General features: G+C 36.5%; 1 protein-coding gene across 8 annotated transcripts in view; it reads right to left on the bottom strand.

Moving 5' to 3' along the window:
- The window catches only part of NAV3 (neuron navigator 3), a 570,381-nt gene that overhangs the window by 181,296 nt on the left and 365,062 nt on the right, over nt 1-24,023 (bottom strand). For all 8 annotated transcript variants that reach the window (XM_019803871.2, XM_002923310.4, XM_034644498.1 and 5 more), the window contains 2 exons: nt 21,617-21,756; nt 10,692-11,721 (listed from right to left, as the gene is read on the bottom strand). In XM_019803871.2, the coding sequence (XP_019659430.1) occupies nt 10,692-11,721; nt 21,617-21,756 (1,170 nt within the window). The remainder of the gene's footprint in view (nt 1-10,691; nt 11,722-21,616; nt 21,757-24,023) is intronic.

Genomic DNA, 24,023 nt, shown 5'->3' with positions numbered 1-24,023 from the left:
CGACTGTGGCTATCTTCCTCAGTATATGAGACCTGGTACTCAATCCCATCAGCCATCTCCACACCCCCTGTCTGAGGCTCTTTTATAAAAAGTATGCACGCTTCTGACATCTCAGTCTTGTCTCAGAAGCCTTTATTTTGTTTTGTTTTTTAATCTGTCAGTATGTATTTCTGGCTGATTCCCTCTTTATTATCTTTTTACTTTAAGTCACAAGAGGCAAACTTCTATTTACCTTATTTTCAAGTTCTTTAGTGTATTTTCCTTGGTATTCCCGACATTAGCAACAACAGAGAAGCAGATTAATCAAGGAAAGGAACATGGAAAGGTTAAATTTTAAATAATTATTAAAAAGACTTAGAAGTCATCTTTGGTTTGTATGTACATGTAAATGGGTCCGGATCTCTGTTCTACATATGTTATGAACCATCCATTTCTCCAGGATTTCCACTCATTATTTGTTAGAGTGGAATCAGATTTTAACTCCAGTCTCCAGAGGGGCAATCACTGCTAACTGGTAAAGATTTAACTTTTATACAAATGATCAAAGAAGTTCAGTTAAATCTCTAAAGACTCCCCACATGTCCTCTCTTTTTGTACATGTTTCATTCTAATAAAATAAAAGGATTTGGGGTTGATTTATGAAACAATTTCTGAAGAGTTCAGAATCAACAGTGTTCTCCAATCAAAGGGTACATTTTGACAGATATAGTGGCTACAAACGTGGCATCATCCACTGTTCCCACATAAACTGATACTGCATTTTCCTCATACTGATTGGAAAAAGGAAAAGTAAGCATCATCATGTTCCTTTAAAATATTTAGAAGACATGACCTGTGCAGACTAATTATTGTGCATTTACAACATGGTCAACATGTTACAAATACTCATTGAACTGTAAAATATAGCATTGCAAAAAATACCATTTAATTTATTTAGAGTGCTAATAAGCGAGGCTCTCCATATGGGTATCTGTTTTCAGGGGGTAGTGATGAAAAGTCTAGACTTCACTGATGACTGACATAAAAGCTCTTTCCTGTTTATGTGCACTTACTACGTGCCAAATACTAGGCCTGGTATTTTATCTATGGCACGTCACTTACATGTCACAACAACCCTGGTGTTATGGAATGAATGTCTGTTTCCTCCCCCAAATTCTTACGTTGGAAACTAATCTCCAATATGATAGTATCAGGAGGTGGAAGCTTTGTGGGCTAATTAGGTCTTGAGGCTGGAGCACTGATGCCTGGGATTCGTGTTATAAAAGAGACCTCAGAGAACTCCTCAGCCCTTCTGCCGTGTGAGGGCAGAATGAGAAGACGGTCATCTACGAACCAGAAAGCAGGCTCTCAGCAGACATGGAATGGGTCAGCACTCTGATCTTAGACTTCCTGGCCTGCAGAACCATGAGGAATAAATATTTGCTGTTTAAGCAACTCAGTGTACGGTATTTTTGTTATAGCAGCCTGAGCAGATCAAGACATCTATAAAGTAGGTGCTACAGATAAATTTAGGCTTCTAGAAGTTTAATAATTTGTCTATGTAAGAAGCTGGTAGATAATTATTCCATATTTGAACCTGGCTGCCTCTAAATACTATTTTATTAACCATTACCCTCCAGTTTAACACCATCCAAATGCCCCCAGACACTATTTTAGTGCATTTAAGGTCTCCTTCACTGACAGATACCTCAGTCACTAAGTTAATAACACACAATACTTGAATGTGACAATAGCTACTGGTCTTCCTGAAATTTTATTCTTTACTCTTTACTACTTTAAATTATTACTCTTAAGAAAAAGAAGCTATTATACATACCACTTAAAGGAATTCAACAATAAGTCTTAGATACTATCAACCTGCAAATTTCAAATTTCATAAATATGGGTGCTTGTTTATTGGTTTCTATCAAAAATATATCCTTCTGTGGATTCATCTTAATATGGCTATAGTCACAAATATGAACACAGGTAGAACTGGTCTGAGACAGCAATATTAATTAATGGTCTTTAGAGTTTCTGATTTATAAAACCAACAAAGGCAAAGAAAAGTAAGCATCTTTCCAAAACCACCGATGGTTTTGCTTTCTTCTTTCCTTTCTGTTGGGAAGGCAGAGAGGTGACAGCCAGGGCCAAGTACAGAAATCTGTCAGGGTGAAGAGTAGTTCAGTGTGGGTGGGAGATTTGTTAGATTCAGATGGGTTGAGCAAGTAAGAAAATATATTGAGAATAATGGGAGCCAGGTTTCTCAGTTGACAAAAGGAAATACAAGTATAGGAAGGGAAAATACATATTGTCCTCAATTTATGAAAAGGTTACATTCTGATAAACCCATTATAAGTTGAAAATATGAAAATATTGTTAAGCCGAAAATGAATTTAATACAGCTAAGAGACTGAACACCATGGTTTTGCCTTATCTACCTTAAATGCGCTCAGAACACTTACATTAACTTCCGTTGGGCAAAACCATCTCACGCAAAGCCCATTTTACAACCTAGTGTTGACTATCTCATGTAATTTATTGAATACTGTACTGAAAGTGACAAGCAGAATGGCTGTATGCAGACAGAATGGTTGTAAGGGCAGCCGTTTTGGACCCTCGTGATCACTGGCGGGCTGAGCGGAGGTTCCTCCTGCTGTCCAGCATCACAGAGAGAGGCTCCTACTGCGAATCACTCACCTGGGCAAAAACCAAATTCCAGCGTATGGTTTCTCCTGAGTGCATATTTGCTTTGACACCATTGAAAGTTGAGGGCTGTCCGTCTGAGTGTATATATATATCAGAGACAGCTCACAGATGCCGAGAAAAATAATGATCTAAGTGTGTATGTGGGAGCACACGTACGTTGGGGGCAGTGAGATCTTGGTTTCTAAATATCACTCTCTACAAAAAGAAATCAGGGCTCCTTAGTAAAAGCTGCAGCCAAGACAGGGAGAGGACAAGATGAGCCTAGAACACCCTAAAAGAAAATGAAGTTTCACCAAAAAGAAGTGAAGTTCTCAAAGAATAATGGGGCAGAAGCCAGCCTGACAGGGATCCTGGTAGTGAAATCTGAGAAAACTTAAGCATTAAAGGAGTCATATCAATGGATTATAATCCACTGAATACAACAGGAATCCATTAGTCCACACAGTTTGAAGAGAGAGGGAGAGAGGAAGGGAGAAGGAGAAGGAGAAGGGATATCTCTTTTTTAACAAAGAAAGCCAAGGCACAAATGCACAAGGAATGTGTAGGATTAGAAATCATTTGACCTCCATTAAAGTAAAATATTAATTTCTGCAAGAAATCTCAATGGATGTTCAACCTTACGGGTAAAAGTAGATCACAGAACAGACTTTTTATGAAGAGTCTCAAGATATCTTCCCCCAAAAATACTTATTAAATACAAACGGGGCAAAGTAATTCTAGAGTGAAAAACCCTGGCAGACATTATCTTAATTGAGGGAGAAAATTTAACACCACCAAAATGGGAAGTAGCAATATTGTTGCTACCTGATAGGGTACAATGGAAAGAACACAGTAGCATTTCTGTGACATTCTAGACAAAAATTACAGAATATGCATCTAAACATGAGGAAATATCAGACCAACCTGAATTAAGACAGTTCTACAAATGCCCGTCTTCAGCATATCAGTGTCATGAAAGCCAAGGAAAGACTAAAGAACCGCTCCAGACTGAGGGATATTAGGAAGACATGACAACTGGATTCAAGAGTTATCCTTAATCAGTCAAAGGGATCTCTCTGGCACAACCAGTGAAACCCGGATAAAGTCTCTGGGTGCTCTGAGTGAAGTATATATGGGAGTTCTTTGTACTATTCTTGCAAATTTTCTGTAAGCTTAAAATGTTTCCAAGAGCAAATAAAATATAGAAAGAAGAGGCAGCAGTGGTTCAATTGGGCAATCTGGCAGTAAACCCTGTAAGCCAACTACAGAAGGTATTTGATAAAGCTTCTCTGCTGAGAGAATGCCAGCTCTTAACACTATCCCACACAACAGGCCCTCTTCTAGTGGTGTGTCTGTATTCCATCTTCAAAATACTGCTGCGTGAGGGAGTTTCAACTGCTCCCCGATGCAAAGATCTATATCGAACCTAGCAAAAGACCAGCTCGCCAAGGCAAGCATTCAATAAGCTGTAGTTTGCAATGATGACCAATTATGTCCAGTTCACATAAAACCACAATTGTAGCATAATCTGTAATAGTAGCTGCAGGGCTCACAAAAGCTTTTACTGCTTGATGGTTATCTGTTCTACATTTCAATCTTGGTAAATTCACAGCTCCTCCTCTTCAATTTACTGGTTCAACAAATTAGCCAAACTTAAAACCCTGTGAGTAAGCATTTTCAAAATTAATGTTTTGCATTCTTTACCTTTCAGTAAGGTAAAGTAATACACCTAGTATATTCAAGTGTCAATTTTCCATGTCACTTTCTAGGCAAATCTGAAATCTTGCAAAATCTGGTTACAACAAAAATTTCTCCCGAGAACCCATGATACCGTTGTATAAGATATATGAAAGAAAGAAAACCTCTAAATTCAGACTTTATTGACCTAATTTTACAAATCAAGTGTGTATAGAGGGTCTCCTCTTATATTTAATTCGAAGGTGTAAGACGCATGATGATTTTCTTCTCTGTATAACAATGTCTTGCCTTATCTAAGGGCTGGGTTCTGTGTGTGTGTGTCTCTGTGTGTGTGTGTGTGTGTGTGTGTGTGTGTGCGCGCGCGTTACCCACACTCCTGATTCTGCTTCCTTTTGCCTTTAGATGTTTGCTTTATGTCCAACAGACCACTTTCCTGGCATTTACTACAAGTGGTCAGAAAATAAGGAAAAGAATGTTGACCTCAAAATAGCACTTATGAATCTGGTTAATAGCTGTTTTGAAATTTATTAGGGGTTGCTAAAAAACTTGAGGTTTAGGAAAAATGTATGGGTCTTTCTTTTTTCCTTAATTGATTATCTATTTCACTATTTGACTCCATATATCTTTGCAATCATGAGGAATATAGCTCTAAAGTGATGCATATAAAAGCAATGTAAGAAAAATAGCACATGGGAAGAAGGGAGCTAAGGTAACAATTTTTGAATTCTAGGAGAGGAAAATAAGCTTGAAAAAGACAGCATAAACGGTAGATCAAGAAAGAACACCAATAACTGAGAAAGAACAGGAACAAATAAAGCTTCCTTTCTTACTATGCTCTTTTTCCTCCTTCCTTTCTTCCTGTAATTGGGACCTCTAACTCAAGTCTTAACACAGCTATCTCTGAAAGGAAGTTTCTCCCTCATCTAGCCGTTGAACACGGTATAAACTATGCTGTCCTCTTCCATTAACAATCCATTTTACACATGGAAGATGGGCAATTTTCCTGACCATGCTTCACGCACAAACACACACACACACACACACACACACACGCACGCGCACGCACACACGAGTCTAAGTGCCTGGTATTTAAGAATTTCTATTACAACTAGGCTCCAATCAACCTTCATTTTCCAGGAAATCCGTTCTATTCACGGACTACCCTACAGATCTGGTGTTTATCCTGTTTATATGGTTCCTTTAGTCTTACAACTCTTTTCCTGTCCTCATTTCTGCATCCCTAAGTCCCACTTATCTTTCAGAACCCAGCTCAAGTGCCACTATCTGTGATTCCAAAAGCTAGCAGTAATTTCCCATGTTTTGAAGTCTCAATGTACCAAATCCCATTCACTGCTAGAGAGTTTTACGCTTCCTGCTTCATTCTGTAGTGATTTGAGTCAGTCCCTTGCCTACTATATTATGGATGATGAAAGGAAAATGACATATGGGACGTGTGCTGTTTCACTCTATCCTTGATGCCTTATGCATAGTAGAAACCTAGTAGGTAGTCTTTAAAGATGGAAAAAAATAAGTGAATGAATGCCCTGAAGAGAAGATACTTCAATCTTTAAATATTTTAAAGCTGTTTATATTTCAATTATGCATCTCATTTATAGGAAGAGATTTCAGAATTTTCCTTATTCCATTTCACATTTTTGCTTATTTTTCTATTCTTTTATAACAGGTGAGTCTAACCAATGTTGACGGTGTTACATTCAACAATTTTATTTAGTGCCTACTGTGGGTAGGGTCTATTCTGGGCCTTATGCTACTAAATAAAAAAAGACAAGATTTGCTCTCAATGAGCTTACATTATAGCTGGAAGTGGCTGAAATCACACTTATTAATATGCTATCAAAATAATAGCAGATAACGAGAAACTCTATGAATAAAATACAAGAGGATGATGTCGTATAATTTTGGCAAGAGGCATACTGAATGTACAGTTGCACTAGATGGCTGGAGAGAGCTTCTGCGAAGAGGTAGCATGTCAGCAGAGAGCTGATGAGAAGTACCCTTTGCTCTGGAAGAGAGTCATTCTAGGTAGAGAGATCATCTATGAGGATGGCCCCTAAAAGCAGGATAGGTTAGTTTGTTGAGACACAGAATGAAGGCAGGGGTTCAGTGCACTACAGGGAGAGTGGTCTGAGTGGGGCTTGTAGGTTAGACAGAGGGCCAGGTTAGGTAGGCAAGGTGGTTGGGTTTCATTTTTTTTTTTTTAAGTGTAATGGATATTCAATAGATTGTTTGATGAATTGGAATGACATATGTGATTTATACTTTTAGAAGATTAAAGTCCCTGATGTGTGAAGGGTATATCACTGGCATGGAACAAAAGTGAAAGCTGGAAGACTCACTGGAAATTAGGTAAGAATTGGTGATGACATGGTCTGGACCAGGACAGGGAGGGTGGAAATGGACAGAAATGCTGGATTGAGGGTTTGTTTTGGGGAAAGAGCCAATAGGACTAGCTGAAAAAAAGATGTATGGGGACAGAGTGACTGAAAGGAAAAACAAAATATGGATTCTTTCTAAATTTTCTTCCTTAGTCTCCCACACAAAGAATCATGCATCCCAACCTCTCATCTCTGTAGTAGTTTTAGTTGCTAGCAATTGCCCAGCACTTTATAATTTGCCTATGACTTGTTCCATAAGGCTTGGATTGTAAAATTACAGAATGTCAGATTTGGATGATACCACAACAATGTCCCTTCCACCTGTCAAATTCTGACTCATGCTGTAAATCTCATCTTTTTTTTTTTTTAAGATTTTATTTATTTATTCGACAGAGATAGAGACAGCCAGAGAGAGAGGGAACACAAGCAGGGGGAGTGGGAGAGGAAGAAGCAGGCTCATAGTGGAAGAGCCTGATGTGGGGCTCGATCCCATAACGCCAGGATCACTGAGCCAAAGGCAGACGCTTAACCGCTGTGCCACCCAGGCGCCCCTGTAAATCTCATCTCTAGTCTTACCTCCTCTGGATACATTCACTGACTCCATCCTTATGTAAGACTTGGGAATACCCTTCTACACTATTTCTTGCATATGCTTCCATAACAGCAATGAGATTTATTTTTTTTTATATTTTATCATTATCTCCAATAGACTAAGCTCCCTGCAGGCAGAGGCTTTTTTAAATAAAAATCTTTGTAACTCTAATTACATAGTATATGCAGAATGAGTGATGAGTACATAAATGAAAAAGTATTTGGTGCTTTCCCTTTACCTAAACTATGGCAACTTGTCATTCTATCACTTCTTAATTATCTCTGGTAGTCACCTTAATACTTACAAAGCCTGCCTATTTCATTCAAATAGTTTTAAATATTGGGAACTTTTGACACTATATTAAAATATTCTTTCTTTAAATTTTCACCTTTGATTTCAGTTATCTCCACTCATTAAATGGATAAAGATATACCAAGTTCAAAACAACTCATCACATTGTAGTGATAAATGAGTTATAAAAGCTTAATATAGAACATCCTTTCATTGTATAGGAAGTAGGACTAATATGAAATCCATCAACTTCCAGAACTCAACATTATATTTATAGAACTCTGACACTCAATTTGTAAGAAAGAGTATTATGAGGCAGATATTAGAGTCCCAGAAGGAATAATTAATAACCTAGCCTGACCTAGAAGTGGGCTGAGAAAAGGGGAAAAATATCACCATAAGCCATCAATCTCCCCATTTTATAGAAGTTATTTAATTATCTTTAAATATCAAAAATACATATGTTTATACATATACATAGATATTATGTATTTTAAATATATACTACTTGAAAGCAATTAAGCATGTCCCAACATAAATGAGTTCTGATGGAGACCTTTGCAATCTACTGTTCATATCTTTCCAGCCAGAATCTTTCTAGTAACAATACTTCTTATTTCTACAGATGCAGAAAGAACTGATGAGCAAAGAAAGGTATACTGTAGGCGTATCTGGGTTCAAAGGCAAACCCCTATTAGTCCTGTGACTTTAAGAGATAATTACTATCCTGATTTGAAATCTCTGATTCTTCATCTCTGTAAAATGGACATAACATTCTTTTCTCATGAGTTTATGATAATTTCTTATTTTCTTATTAGATGGTTTTATTTCCAACTATCTGATACCATTCATAATGATACAACTAATTGCTGACATTTCTAAGTCATTTACTCTGAACCTGGCTCCATGCTAAAGTCTTTACATGGGGTTACCTTAATCTTTAAAACACTTACATAACATGGATATTCTTACCCACCATCCTTTACAGGGTTATAAACTGAAATTTGGGGAAGACTGTTCACTATGTGGAAGGTACTGTTCCAAACCCTGTATAAATATTAACTCATTTAATCTTCAAAATAGCCTTATGAGGCAATTTCTATTATCATCCCCATTTTACAGATTAGGAAATCAAGGCTCAGAGTCTTTAAATATTTTACCCAAAGTCACATGGCTAATAAATGACCCAAGCAAACTGGCTCTTGGAGTCATCTTCCCAACAACACAAAATGTTGTTTCTGAAACATTGTTCAGAAACAGCCTTCATAGCCCATGCTCTTAGCTACTTGGCTATACTACCTCAGTCTTATAATCTTCATTTGAAAAAGGACAAACAGAAACTCAGAGGTTGAACAATTTGGCAAGGACACACAGCTGACCCATACTTGAACCTATAAGCCGTGCTCCTTCTTCTTAATAGTAAGAATTCTTTCAAATGGAAACCACTAAATTTGTATCCACTGGATACTTTATGACAAACAGACAAACAAACAAGCCTGTTGCTACTTCCAGGAAGACGCTTGCCAAGCTGGCAGGTATAGTTTTTTTGCTTAGATTTGCACTTTCCTGTGAAATTCATTTGTGGTGATTTGAAATGACTGATGTTTCTGCAAAATATCTTTGAGATGCACAAGTGGGCTGAGTATGGCATATTTAAAACTTTATGGATTCTTTTCTTACATATTTGAAATGTGGATTCTGGTTTCGACATCTTAAATCCTCATTTGTGAGATAGGGACTCTGGAGTTAGAAAGAGCTGACTCCCATCTGATCCAAAGACAAAGGTTTTAAATGAATTGCTGCTACTAAAGGCAGAAAGGCAGACGTAAAAAAGAGCTGAAATGCAGTAATTAGAAACTTGCTTTGCTGAGTATATAAAGCACCAGAAAAGCACCTATGTTTTTCACCAAAGGAAAACAAATCCTCATAATTTTTTCTTTACTTAAAAACCCATACATTTAATAAATTTAATATCCTTTAAACTATATAATATTGACACTTGCTTAATTATAGCAGATCCTACTTCCTATTCAGAAAATTTCTTTCCTGTTATTAAACTGCCAACCTGCTGAAAAGGCAGGTGTTTATTCCTCCCTAAACATCTCCTCCAGAAAAGACAGTGAATAAAAATGGAGACAAAGAAGCGACTGACATATTTCTAATCAATTATAACAAACCACACAATAGGCAAAATGTGCTATTTTTTACATGCATAGAATTAATATTTTAAAATATAGCATGTATTGGCATATTTAATCCTTATAAAATAAATAATTATAATGCCAAAACAAATTAATAAATGAAGCATAAATATAATAACTATGTAGGTTATTATTTTGGCCTAGAAACTTATGCTTAAATATAGGAAAGCAATATAAATTTTATGCTGGGAAAGCACTGCCTTAGAAACAACATTTAACAAACAATGTGCCAGAATATATAGTAAACATATGCATTACCCTTGTTATTCTTCTCAGCTTTTTAGGTAGGTACTGTTATTCCTATTTGACAACTGAAGAAAATGAAACTAAGAGATGGTAAGTAACTTACTGAAAGTCACACAGCTGGTAAGTGCCAGAGCAGGGCGTTAAATCGACATGCCTCTGATTCCAGAGCCTGCCCCTTTAACCATCATGACATACTTTCTCCCAAGGGTGAAAACAAACATATCTGTAAGCTCTATGAAACTGAGAATTATTTCAAAAGACATAATGAAAATAGTAATAGAAGTTGTAATCATAATAGACACAGGAGAGAGTCATGGCATCTGGGTTTAACTTTACCTCTGAGAACAAGTAAGTTAACTTCTGAAGGCCTCAAGTTCTTAAGAAGAAGGGAGGAGAGGGCAGAAGAGGGGAAGAGGAGGGAGAAGAGGACTAGTGCATATTGGATATCTTTTCTTAGAAAATGAAATCCTAGTCTTTTATCTTCGAATGAAAGTGTTCCAAAAAGATGATGTAAAACAGCTCTAGTAACCTTCGCTGGGACGCGCCGAGGAAGAAGACCTGTAGAAGTTCACAACGGTGGACGCATGGCGGCCATCTTACCTGAAAATGAACGGAGCCACCGTGGCGGTGTTGGGGTGGCTGTGTTGCTGCTGCTGCTGAGGGAGCTGGACAGCACCATTCCCTGTGGCCTGCCCACCGCCTTGCGCCACCAGCGCAGCACCGGAGCCGGCGGGAGAGGCTTGGCTGGCCTCCCTTCCTTCCAAAGAAGCAGGGCAATTGGATGTGCTTCCTTTCTCAGTGGTCATGGGCTTAGGTAAGGACTGGGAAGGGCTTCCCTTGGTAGTCCTGAATTTTTCCGACTCTTTGCTCACTGCACTGCCAGGTGAAACGGTCTGCTTTGCTGTTGGCACCTTCGAGCCCGGTTTCGGAATGCCACTGGAAGAGGGGATTAAGCTTTCTTTCTTGGCTGCTGCCGTCTTGCTACCCTTTGGGATCAAGCTTGCAATTTTAGAGGTCTTTTTTGGAGCCGTTTCTGTCACCTGATCCTTCTCATCCTTGACTGGTTTTTCAGTGCAAACTTTATTTTTGTCCCTGTTCTTTTCCTCTTTTTCCTTTGGCTGTAGCAAAGACTTTTTATTGCTGAGATTTTTGCTTCCAGCTTTTGGAGGGGCTAACTTAGGGGACACTTTGGGGCTGCTACTGGTTGAGCCACCGCTATTCAGACCACTGTTAAAACCTTCCATCTCACCAGATTCAGAAAAGGCATCCTCATCCTTCCCACCGTCACTGGGTCCTGAACTGGGAGACTGTGGGGGGCGTAAAGCAGTCCGGGCATTGACCAGCTTGAATTTTTCAAGCATGGATTTCTGTCCCGAGGAGGCTGTTTTGACCCCTTCTGAGACAGGAGGCTTTAGTCTGTCTGCGGATGGTGTGGGAGAGGTGGCTGGGCTGGACTGCTTTACAGTCAGCATGGTGGAGGTGGCACTGTGCTTGACATTCATGGACTTGCTGCGCCAAGGCTTGCTGGCGCTCGGAGAAGGGATGGCAGAGGCGGGGGGCTGCCCCACGTTGCCAGGGGGCTGCGTGTTACCATTTATACCTGAAGATGGCTGAGGTCCTTTGGAGGAATCTGGACATGAAGACAAAATAATACAGAAGAAGTTGATGACTTTTGATCATTTATATCATACCCCTGAGTACTTCTAACCACAGACACAGTTAAGTATCTCTCCTGTGAGCTAAACACAGACATGCTATGTGGCATCAATCACTTTGGTGATGTGGTTGTTTTTATATCGTATATCAAAAATTCAGGATCTGAGAGCCATTGATTTCGGAAAAGAACTTTCTTTTTCCTTTCTAAAATTACTCTTACCCAAATGAACTTGGCTAGTCATAGATATCTAAAGATAAAACACTATCCTTCCCTTAAGCAATTCTTTACAGTTTTACCAGTTACTGTTGTAGCTCATAGCAGTAAATTGATTCCACATAGCCATATAAAAATATGGTGTATAATAAATGTTGAGAAATTATTTTACCTTACTGGGAGACTAACATTGTTATCTGATTAAATGTGCTTATGAATCATGACTTAGCTCTTAGTTAATATTGTTTACTTTTATTTGTATTAAAAAAAGCATTGAAATTTAGGCTTATATGGGTCAGATAATCTACCGATATATATCTGTATGTATATGTATATATATATGTATGTAGTTGTATATATATATGTATGTAGTTGTATATATGTACGTAGTTGTATATATTATGTATGTATTATATATTTATATACTATATATATTTATGTTATATATGTATCATATAATATATATAAAATACAAATTCTTATAACAACCCTACAAGATAGGTACTGATATTTTATCCCTATTTCACAAATAAAAAAACTAAGGGAAAGAAAAACTTCATAACTCATTCAAGGTCACCCAGCCTGGATTTGAACACAAGTCAGAGCTGGTGCTCTTAACCAGCATACCTCTAGCCTCCTGAGGTGATCTGAACAAACTTTAACTATTAATGAACAATCAAGCTACTTTTGGGGGGCTATGGAAATAAGGCCTTATCCTATAAGGACTTTATAATGCACGGGTTTACTTACTTTCTGCTCAGAAATCTCATTATGGTATGAAATGTTCTATGACTGTTCTAACACCGATTAATGCCTGATTACGAGTCTCATTTTTAAGTATGAAAATCTTAATCAAAAAGAGATTTTATAACATGACATAGAACAGAAAGAACTGAGCTTGGAGTTTGGAGACCTCAGTATAAATGTTAATTCACATTAGGGAGCAAGAGAATTCTGGTTGTTTACTTTAAACTTCATTTACCATAAATGCCTCCCTCTTTCATCTTTTTTTTTTTTTGACATGAAATGATCAATTATTAAATTAGATATTTGGGTAAAAGAGGCATCATTTAGCACTGTTAACAAACTAGACATTGATAAATAGATGTAGTGTTATTTTTGATGAAATGTCCAATGGAAATATTTTATAAATAATATCCTCTCCGTAATATTCAGGAATTGGAGCTCATTCAATTTCATTAAATATTCACAACGATAAGCAGCAATGTTTTTATTTTTAAATGTTTTCTCCAAAATGCATGAAAAATTATGTGTAACAAGCCAATGAGTACCAAATACTACTCTTAACAATCTTTCAGAAAAGGAAATTAATACACAAAAAGAGAAAATAAAGAAATTAGAGACACAAAAAGAGGTTAAATTATTAGTTGAATATTTGTGTGAGTTAAACTTTTTTAAAATAAGTGTGCCTAAAATGATAAAATAGATTTGTGAAATTTGTTAACAAGAATAGACAAATGCATTTTATATTTAATAATTTTTTCTACCAAATTTTTATTCAAATTCCAGGTAGTTAACATGTAGTATAAAATTAGTTTTAGGTGTAGGATTTAGTGACTCATCACTTACATTCAACACCCAGTGCTCATCACAAGTGCTCTCCTTAATATTTGTTTTAAAAATTGGTATACCAACATTAATTCTAATACGCCTTACTTTTCTACAATTCCATATTTCAACCGGCAAAAGTTCATGTAAGACTATACATATATACTCTACATTAAAATGTAATAGTTTACTGAAAAGTCAAAATGCTTACATGGTATATGTAAATTGTACAGCCTATGATGATAAATTGATGTTTTTCAGTATTCATGTAAAGTCTGTAATTGTGTCCATTTCTAGAATATTTGTAGAAATCCATTAGGTTCATACATAAACACTAACGTGTTCTGAAAAACAGTAGGAGTATTGACTAATTCAAGACAAACAGATCCAACAAGCTTTAAAGTCTCCAATGTCTCAAATACATTCACTCTCTGTTAATGGATTTCAATCTTTTACTTCAATCTCTGTAAGTACAGGTAATTGCAAATTGTTTTCACTTTCACATTAAGATCCCTTCCAGAGACCGATAACATTTCTTCATAATTTGAATCATTCTCAGTAGCAGAATGAGCACACTGACTACCTGCAGTTAGAAATGCCTACCAAATATTTCTTTACAATATTTCCCATTTATTGGTAAGGTCTGAACTTTGACCTCACTTCCTCTGGAAAAAAACAAACAAACAAACAAAAAACGAAAAACAAACCAAAAGCATTATCCCCACCCCCATTCTCAATCATTCCAGCATCAAGTCTGTATTTGGTGGTTCCTTTGCATTTTTCCATAGCTAATTATTTCCTCTCTTATATCCATTATAACTCCAGTGTAATTGCCTGTTTCCCACTCTACTGTACGTTCCATTAAAGCAAAGACCATGCCTGTGCTTATGCACAGAATATCTGACATCCTAAGTGTTTAACTTAATAGAGGTTCTCAAACTTTAGTGTGCATGTAAGGGACCTGGGCATCCTGACCACACACCACGTTGTGATTCAGCACATGTACTGTAGGCCCTGAGATGCTGCATTTCTCACAATCTCCAGATGATGATGACGCTGCTGGTCACAAACCATGTTTTGAGTAACAAAGGTTGAATGGACTCAGAAATCATGGCCGTTGCTGACAGTATCAGCTCTAAAGAATGCTTCTTATGACAGTACCCAATGTGGCTGAATTTGTTACATGGTCCATAGCTGTGCAGCATGAATAGTCTTTGCCCTTTGAACTTCCAGAACTTCGGCCAGTTCTGAATTCACTGGATGCTTGAGAATTTGTAGCAAGGGATACTGCAAACAAAAGAAGCCTATCAGGTTTTCCTGATGGCTGCCTCTTTAGTGTGGATCTTCTGTGTATGTGGAGCTGGGTTAAGAAGTCAGGAGACTCCTACCACTGCATGTCTGGGAGCTTTGGTGGGAATGAGAGAAAAAGGTGGAAGAGAATCTGTCAGGATGCTTCTTAAGTGTGCTGCCATCGGCTGGATAGACTTCGGCACCAGTTCAAGTACAGAAGAGGAAGTTCACCATCACTACACTAAAAAATGAGACAGGAGGGAATCCAGATTACACCATCCACGTCCAAACCACAGTCACCGGCACAGCAACAGCTGTCAAATCGTTCTCAGATGAGTACACACATAGAAGCCACTTCTCAAAGCTCCACTCTCAGTCTGTCCCCAGCCTGTCTCAGTATAGCAGCAGTGAGTTGCTTCAGGTCTCATTAAGAGAGCAAATCACAGTTGTTGTGCATCAGGAAGGCCCTGGAATAGTAAGAGTCTCCCTGGACTTCTCACAATCGAAGTTGCACAAAGCAGCTGCTGAAAAGGTGGCGGCGTAGCTCCCCAGGAGTGGGAACACAGTCTAGTCTCTGGGGTGTCTGTGTTCAGTAGGAAGCAGCCTGGTCCTACAGATGTATTTCTGCATGTTGATCACTCAGCTTCTGACTGAATGAGCTGTTAGCTGGGTATGAGGAAATGACCAGATATCTAATGCACATATTCAAAGACATCCTTGCAATGGATCTGCCTTGAATTTGCAGAGCCTGTCTCTGCCTACAGTGCTGCCTTCTTGTCTCTAGTCCCGAAAGAGAAATTTTCTTCTACTCGCTCTCCTTTCCTTCCTCCTCGTCCTCTACCTCCACATTCCCCGTCATCAACTCCACTACAACCAAATAATATTATTTATCAATGGCTCACTTCTTCCCCAAGCACTTTGATACACGGTATCACATTGAAAGCTCTTCATACATGGAATCTCACTTAAACCCCTAAATAATCTGTTATATATTTATGATTTCTCTTGTTATAAATGGGAAAACTGAAGCTTAAAAAGTGAAAGTAACTTGTTTCAAGTCACACATATAGTAAAACTTAGAAAAGAGAAAATCAAAATTGGAGCTCATTGGCGCCTGGGTGGCTCAGCCGTTAAGCGTCTGCCCTGGGCTCAGGGCATGAACCTAGGGTCCTGGAATCCAGCCTTGCATCAGGCTCCTCCACTGGGAGCCTGTTTCTTCCTATCCCACTCCCCCTGCTTGTGTTCCCTCTCTTGCTGTGTCTCTCTCTCCGTCAAATAAATAAAATCTTAAAAAAAATTGGAGCTCAGGTTTTTCTGACTCCAAATTTTGGAGGCTTTTCACTCTCTCTTTTTTCTATATGTTTGCTGCCTACCCAGAAATTCTGCTGGTGTGGCTCTCCAGAATGCCACATGTTTGTCACAGTAGTGAAGTGAATTGGGTAACTCCTTGAAGCATGGTGTCCTTCTTCCTCTATGAGCAGAATACAAGTGGGAAGAATATGATAGGAGAGCCTCTCTAATTAGTATTATATACTATCTCCTTGGGCATCCAATCTGTGCCTACCCTTCTGAGCTGATGTAAGAATACATTTTAATTCATGCTTAGAAAATACATAAATTGACGGAGTTAATTTTTAGTTATCTCATCTTACAAAAAAAATAATGTTGATGACCTGGAGAAAACGCCAATCTAGTTCTAGTAAAATTAATACACATTGACAAAGGTGGCAGTCACAACAGGTATATGAAAAGTTTAGGTAAGGGCATTTCTCTGTGGAAGGTTAGCTAGCTTTAGAGTTTAGCCCCATGTTGCCAACGGTGTTGTTTGCCTGAGAAGGGACACAGGGACCATCCCCAACGTATTCACCTCTTCTTCCTTGCTGAATTGTATGTTGCTTAGATGCAAGCAAACCAACTTTCAACTTACAAGGTAACAACAGAATAATAATACACAAAGTAACGTAAAGTAACAAAAATGATGACAATAGCATCATTTATTTTCAAGTATTCACTTTGTAGCGGACATTGTACTCCCTGATATCTATGATCCCTGAGAAATAGAGGGCAACTTCAGTATCAAGGTCATTGTGAAACGAAGGAAATGATTCATCGATGTGACCATGGCAATTAGCCACCTTAGACTCCCATATCATAATAACATACCAAACACATTTGAACCCTTTAAAAGGTAAAAAAAAAATTTTTTTTTTAATTTTAAAAAATGTAGCATTCAAATCCAAATATGTCTTGTTACCAACTAGGCCCTTGTTCACCTCGGCACACTACCTTCTGTGAATGATTACTTGGTCAATATCTCAACTGCCAACTTTAGGATGACTTAACAGAAACATGGAATGGGTTTACAGGGACCCTAGAAGAGCAGTCCGTTCTGTTCATGCAATGTTACAGTGCCACTTTGTGGAGTATTGTGAAATTTAAGGAAACTTTCACTAACCAGCCAGTTTTTGGAAAAAGTATGTAATTTATGTACAGGCATGTATAATATGTGTACACCTCAACATGTGAACATTTATACATAAGCGAACAACATATATTCTCAAGTCTCTTTAATCGCATCACCTAATATATGTACCTAATTACATTATCTCATGAAAATCCCTAAAACTAGCCTGCAATTTTCATTTGACATTTTATTTTAGGCTTATATAAGTCTCAAGGAAATAAAGCAAAAAGTCATGGTGGAACACAAAATTCAGTTACTAGTAAAGCAATATAATAAGTAAAACATATTTCCATTGCCTTGAAAAGAAAATAAAACAGTTTAGTTCTTTGATACTACAGTAATTTTGGAGCAATTAACAAAAAAAGAGAAAGCACTGAAGAATCAGATAGCTACACTTTAGCAGTCAAAATTCCATGACTCATGCAACATTCACATTAACCTTATAGTTTTAAAATTTCAACTGCAATGTTGCCAAATTCTTCGTATCAATCCTATTTAACCTATGTTGAATGTAAATGAAAGTAACCCTTCCACAGCAGACAATACTTTATCAGGATCCAGCAGAACAGAAAGGACATCTCTTTCTTAGATGTGCAGGTACAACGTCAGAATCATTAGGGAGAAACAATAAAAAGATGGCAAAATGCCCTGTGCTACTGCGGCGTGTTTCTTAGCAACATGGAAGACAACACTCTGCTAACAAACTCTGTCAAGCCACAAGTGTTTATGGAGCATAATTCAGAAACCGAATTCCAAATAAAGCTAGGGATATTTACATTCCTAATAATATGAAACTGTATAGCTTTTTTTCATATTTAATACCCAGATTTTATAAAACAACGATTTCTTAAGATAATCTGCTTCAGGCATAGAAAGTGTCTATCTAAATGAACCAGGGTGCCTTTTTCCCATGATCCCTAATTTCCAGGGAACATGTATTTACTTTTTCTTTAAAGCATACATCTTGTCTGTAGTGTATGGACAAATTGACAAATGCTGGCCTCAGAACGTATTATTCATTGTCAGTATCTGAACAGAAGCTCACCAAGAGAAGAAATTTGGACTCTCAGAAGAAATTCTTCTCTACAAACAGTGCTATCTTCATTTCACCATTTGTTTTGAAAAATCTGTTCCCACATTGCATTTCAGCAGAAGGGTGTCCCGGCATTGCCTCCTACCATAACAACATTTCTGCCTTCTCTGCAAAGGCTCATCTGTGACCACGTTCACTGACATTCTAATTTATTTGGTCAAATGTTGAAATGAGCACCCTATTCCTTGAATCGTATTATTATTAAAATGATATTAGACATATCTTTAGAAGTGGCAGTTTGTGATTCTCTACTGATTTCCTTTCATAAGTCACAGTTTGCAAATAAATTACTTTTACAAAGCCATACAGGTGAAAAGCTACTGGGCTTTCAACAGTATGTTTTTTTAATAAGGAAATGAAATTCTTTTGTGAATAAATGTTTATCGTCTATCACAAATTCCAGAGATTCTTCAAGTGGTCCATATGACTCAACATCCAAGACTTCTTAAAGAAAGTAGAAAGTATATTTCCACTTAGAAGCATTCAGGGAACACATTGCAGATAATTTGGTTAATCCCTCAATTGAAATATCTTAATTTGTTAAATTTAAATATTACCCTTTCTAATAACTAAAAAAGGAGTAGCAATTAATTGAGAATACTCAAGTCAGTGCTTCCTGAATTCTGTCAGTATAATACTGTGACCTTTGAAAACTCTTACTTAGTTTTCACCTTACTTGATCATAACCAGGATACGTATGCACACCGGTTTGTGACAGAGATCAGCTTGTCAGCAGAAGAAATCTTCTATTTTTATATAGATTGTGCTACCACTATAAATATCCATGTCAAAAAGAGTAAATAAAACATTCTTATCCAAAAAGATAAACCACTCTAATAGGCTAAAGAGTAAATTATAAATTGTTTTGTAAGCAATGTTTATTACTGTTTTGTTTCTCTTACAATTTAAGATATTTTATTTTTTAAAAGATTTTTTGAATTAATTAATTTGTTTATTTATTTATTTATTTAATTTATTTATTTTAGAGAGAGGGTGTATGCACAAGTGACAGAAGGGACAGAGGGATGGAGAGAGAGAATCTCAAGCGGACTCCACCTTGAGCGTGGAGCCTGATGCGATGCTCGATCTCATGTCTCTTTAATCACATCACCTGAGATCATGACCTGAGCTGAAATCAGGAGTCAGATGCTTAGCCACCAAAGCCATCTTGGTGCCCCAAGATAATAGTTTAGAAATATGAAATAGCATGACAGAATGAGCAATTTAGAAACATTGATATTGGATATAATGATAAAGTTGTAACTCCACATTAATATAAAATGCCCTGTAATAATCTTATGACATAATTTGTGCTTCAGTAATTATTGGCAGTTCTCAGATATTTAATGCCTATATTGGACATATTATAAATACTTGTGAAAGTGAGACCACACACTTTAAATGCTTTTGAATTTTTAGTTATTTGGGAATTAAAAGTAATGAAAATCGTGCTATTTTGCTGTAGATGTGGACCTAAGGAAATCTGTTTTTTTTTTTTTGTCAAAAACCTCATAATATATGTCATCTGTCTCCACCTTGTGGTTATTGTAAATATTACTACTTCTGAATTTTGCTCTATATCTGAGACATACTTAAGAGAGGTTGAAAGGCTATGGAAAAATAGAAACCTTTGTCTACCTTTAGATTTTTACTTTTAGACACTAGAAATACAGAAAACCATTTCACATGACAGAAAATTTGAGGTACATTATGATATCAAAGTGTTAAATCATCTAAAGCATTTCTAAATCTCTTTGCCAATATTATTAGTAATTTCTTGCAAAAAATATTGCACAATTGTAGAATCATGTAGTTAAACTGGATATATGAACAGTCTATTCAACACATCTGTATGTCTAAACAAACTATCCCTTAGAATTTCGTAACACATACAGATTCCGTATGACACTTTTTAGGAAAGTCACGAAACAAAGAACAAAGTTTTTCTGAGTAATTGTTGTCTCCCTTTCCCTCAGGAAAAATATAAGTGTCCAGTAAAATTTCTTAGGTTCCTAAATCAGAAGTTTTATTCTACATTTTAAAGACAAACTCTTAACTTCCATCTATACGTTATTTTCCTTTTTTTTCTATTCCACTCAAGAACAGGAAATATTATAGGGATCAAGAACACTGCTTTGCTTTCAGGGATTTATGTTCTGTCCAATTTTCTTTCAATGCATGAGAAATTTTCAGAAAAGTGTCCAGTTCATAGATTATCTGTCAATTCATGTCAAAATTAGAGAAAGTTGTTGGATCATATCATCTGTATGAAATAATTTGAAATGATCTAATATAAGCAAAAAATTTCCTACCTGGTTGAATTTGCCAGCTATTCTACTAACTAAGCATGTTTGTGACTTTTGAACTTCATGTTTTGTTGCATAGAAAGCTAAATACTGTAAAGAGAAGTTCAAGTTCTATGGATTTGAAGAAACTGCCTCAAAAGACAGCCACAGGCCTTAGTGCCTCACACAGTCACTCTGCCTACAATAGTATGGGTTCTTGATTTTCTTGTGGTTTAGATGTAAAACGCACACTCTCTCACATGAACCCATGCTCCACAGAGCAAGGTATCAAGCAAGCACCTTGTTAAATGCACAACACAGAGAACTGTGTATCATCTAGTTGATATATAATTTGCCTTTAACACAGATTTCCACTAAGTGTCTTCCTGCCTGATGATTTTATGACTCGTTATTTCTATTCTGAAGTCTTTCAAGAAAATAAAACAAACATGGATAATTTGTCTTTTTAAGGAAAACTAAGGTCACATTGTTTCTGTATTCTGCTATTAAAGATTAAATATCCATTCTAATTATGTTTTAATGCCCAAAACACTTATGACATTTATATCAACTGAAGCTAAAGATTCAAATAAACTTAATATAGATTTATGGTTTTACAGTAATTGTTCATAAAATATGAGAAGACAAAAGAAAATGCTATTTATATGCAATCAGGAGGAAATGTTTTGGGGAAACAGATTTTATACTTGGTTATATAATTAGCCACCTTAAGTGGCTAATAAATGAGTTTGCTTTCTTAAAGTGTTCTTGAGATAAGAAAAGCCGCGAAGAAGGCTGGAATTCAGGAGGGGGCAGTTAGAAAACATGAAACAACACTGATAACAACTCCATTCCAAAAGGCATTCACACTGCACAAATATTGGACTTAGCACATAATTTACAAGACCAATATGTTAGACTTGTGCCATAATGATGTAACAGGCAAACACTTACCTTTTTCATTTCCATTTGCATAATTTGGAGGCTTGTTTTTGTCAATGCTGTTAAAGCTCTGACTTCTCCTATTTAAATTAGAGGCTCCCTGGACCTTGCTGCTGCTGCCTGAAGCTGGCACCCTAGAGGGACCTGGAAGCCTGAAATAGTATAAGAAAAATTACATCATTATTGTATATTACAAAAAGATTGGGGTAGGAGGTTCTGATCAAGGAAGCCTTAGTGGAAAAAGCACAATATATGGGGTTTTAAAATCTATTTAGCAGAAAATGGTCATTTCAGTGATAAATAACTAAACACAAGGATTAAGAATCTTCACAAAAATCTTGTTTCACTTTTCAATGAACATGCCCTTGAATGATATTAAGAATGTAGAGCAATTAGAAATAAAATAACCTTTAACTGAAAAAGTCGTACTTACCACACCCCTGATAAATAACACTTTGACTTAAAAATGCTATAACGATCACATGGAAAGCAAGGGAAATTAAACAAATGTATTATGTTCTCGGGGTATTAATCACCTATTTGCAGTTGTTGTAAACTTGTTCTTTTCAATGTATGGGATGTCTGTTTTTCTCTTAGATAGCTGTTTCCTAAGTCAACTTGATAATAACAAAAAGAATAAAGTTACTGAACAAGTTGCTAATAGCAAATGCTTATTGCATATCTAAGGTAGTAAGCTATACTAATTCAAACATGGTGCAGAGACCAAGGTCATGAGTTAATTTATATTTTATTGGTCTGCCTCAAAAAATTTCTTTTCTTTAATTGTTTTGCTGAAAATAAGCACCTAGACTTTAGCTGGTTATCTTACAAGTGTGGCCAGCTGATCACAGAGGTAATATGACAAGAAAGGATGCAGAAAATCTCTGTTAGCAGAATGGCGATGTAAAACACACCTATAGGGACAGTGACTTGATTCAGTCTTTGGGGATGAAGGACAGGACATGAGGAAATAATAGGCAGATTGTGTTAAAATTAGGGGGAGCTAGACATTAGGTTGTGATTCGCAGTTATTTTATTTGGACTAAAATTAAATACCATTGTGGGTCATTTATGTCACTGTTTAAGTAGTTTCCACCCTAAAATTTCAAGTATCAATTATTTCATGAATTACGCCTACAATATACAATCGCAATACAATATTTTATTCTACACTATTAACATATTGTATATGTACAATAAATCTGCATAAATTAAAAACTAGTAATTAAGAACTTATATTGGCATTCTAAGTCATATTTAACAACATGATACTAAAGGATGTCAGCATCTCTGCTAGCATTTGCTGCCACCATGTGAATGCCACTGTGTACTGCTCTGATAATTTCTATTTTAAAAGAAAAAAAACTCCAGCCCTTATAAATGAAGCATGGAAATTTTTACTGTTCTCTATACTAAATTATTAATATGAAAGAGTGTTCATATCTGTTATATTGGTTCCCAATATATCACAATTTCAAGATCAGTTGTTACTATTTTCATATTTTAACTCACCTTCATAATTGATACATTATTTCCATTGATTATTAGGAAATTAAACTCTTAATTACTATAGCTACTTTTTAAAATAGTAGCGGGTATTGCAACAGGGAATGAACACCAGGAAAACACAAATACCAGATTAAAAACAGAAGTACTGCTTTCTTGGAATAGTTAATAGTTTCAAAATGTTGACTGTATTATGGAGTTTAAATACATATGGCTAATAAATAGTTCCTTCAGCTATTTTGCTCATTAGAAGCTGTGCCATGTCAAGATTGGAACCTTTTCCAAACGATTCCAGCATTAAACTTTTGCTCAAATGGATCTAGAGGGTATGTAAGTATAGCACAAAACCACAGACACCAGGAATTTTGAGTACCAATGACTGCACTCTAAAGAAAAAACTCAATTAATTAATTTGGCCAAATGCCCCAATCATAATAAAGCTGAGAACTATTCCTGCAGAGACAGCTACAGACTTAGAAAGTTCATTCCAAACTCACATGTATAAACAAATTTTGTCACAAAATTTGCCCTGCTTGCAATGAAACTTGACCTGTTTCTAGAAAGCAATTAAAATACATTTTAATCTTTACTGTGACCCATGAAGGCAAGTGATCTTTAGTTCTCAGAAGAACAAATTAAAACAATTTAAAAAATTCATTTGCTCTTCTTATTACCCTAATTTGATAGGTAGCCGGAGCTCCAGATCATTCATCAAAGTAATAAAAAGAGAAATGAGAATGAAGCCAACAAAAGACAGAGGGAGAGAGAGAGAGAGAGAGAGAGAGAGAGAGAGAGATGCTCTATTAAATTAATGCACTTAAAATATATTTTATATGCATGAGTCTTAGAAGTGGTAATAAAACTGTACATGGCAGGTCACTTTTTTGCATATTTGAATTTATATCATTTTTCC

Source organism: Ailuropoda melanoleuca, chromosome 15, assembly GCF_002007445.2.
Source record: "Ailuropoda melanoleuca isolate Jingjing chromosome 15, ASM200744v2, whole genome shotgun sequence".
Taxonomy (NCBI): Eukaryota; Metazoa; Chordata; class Mammalia; order Carnivora; family Ursidae; genus Ailuropoda; species Ailuropoda melanoleuca.
Note: the sequence above shows the minus strand (reverse complement) of the source record. Positions and strands in the feature narration are given on the sequence as shown.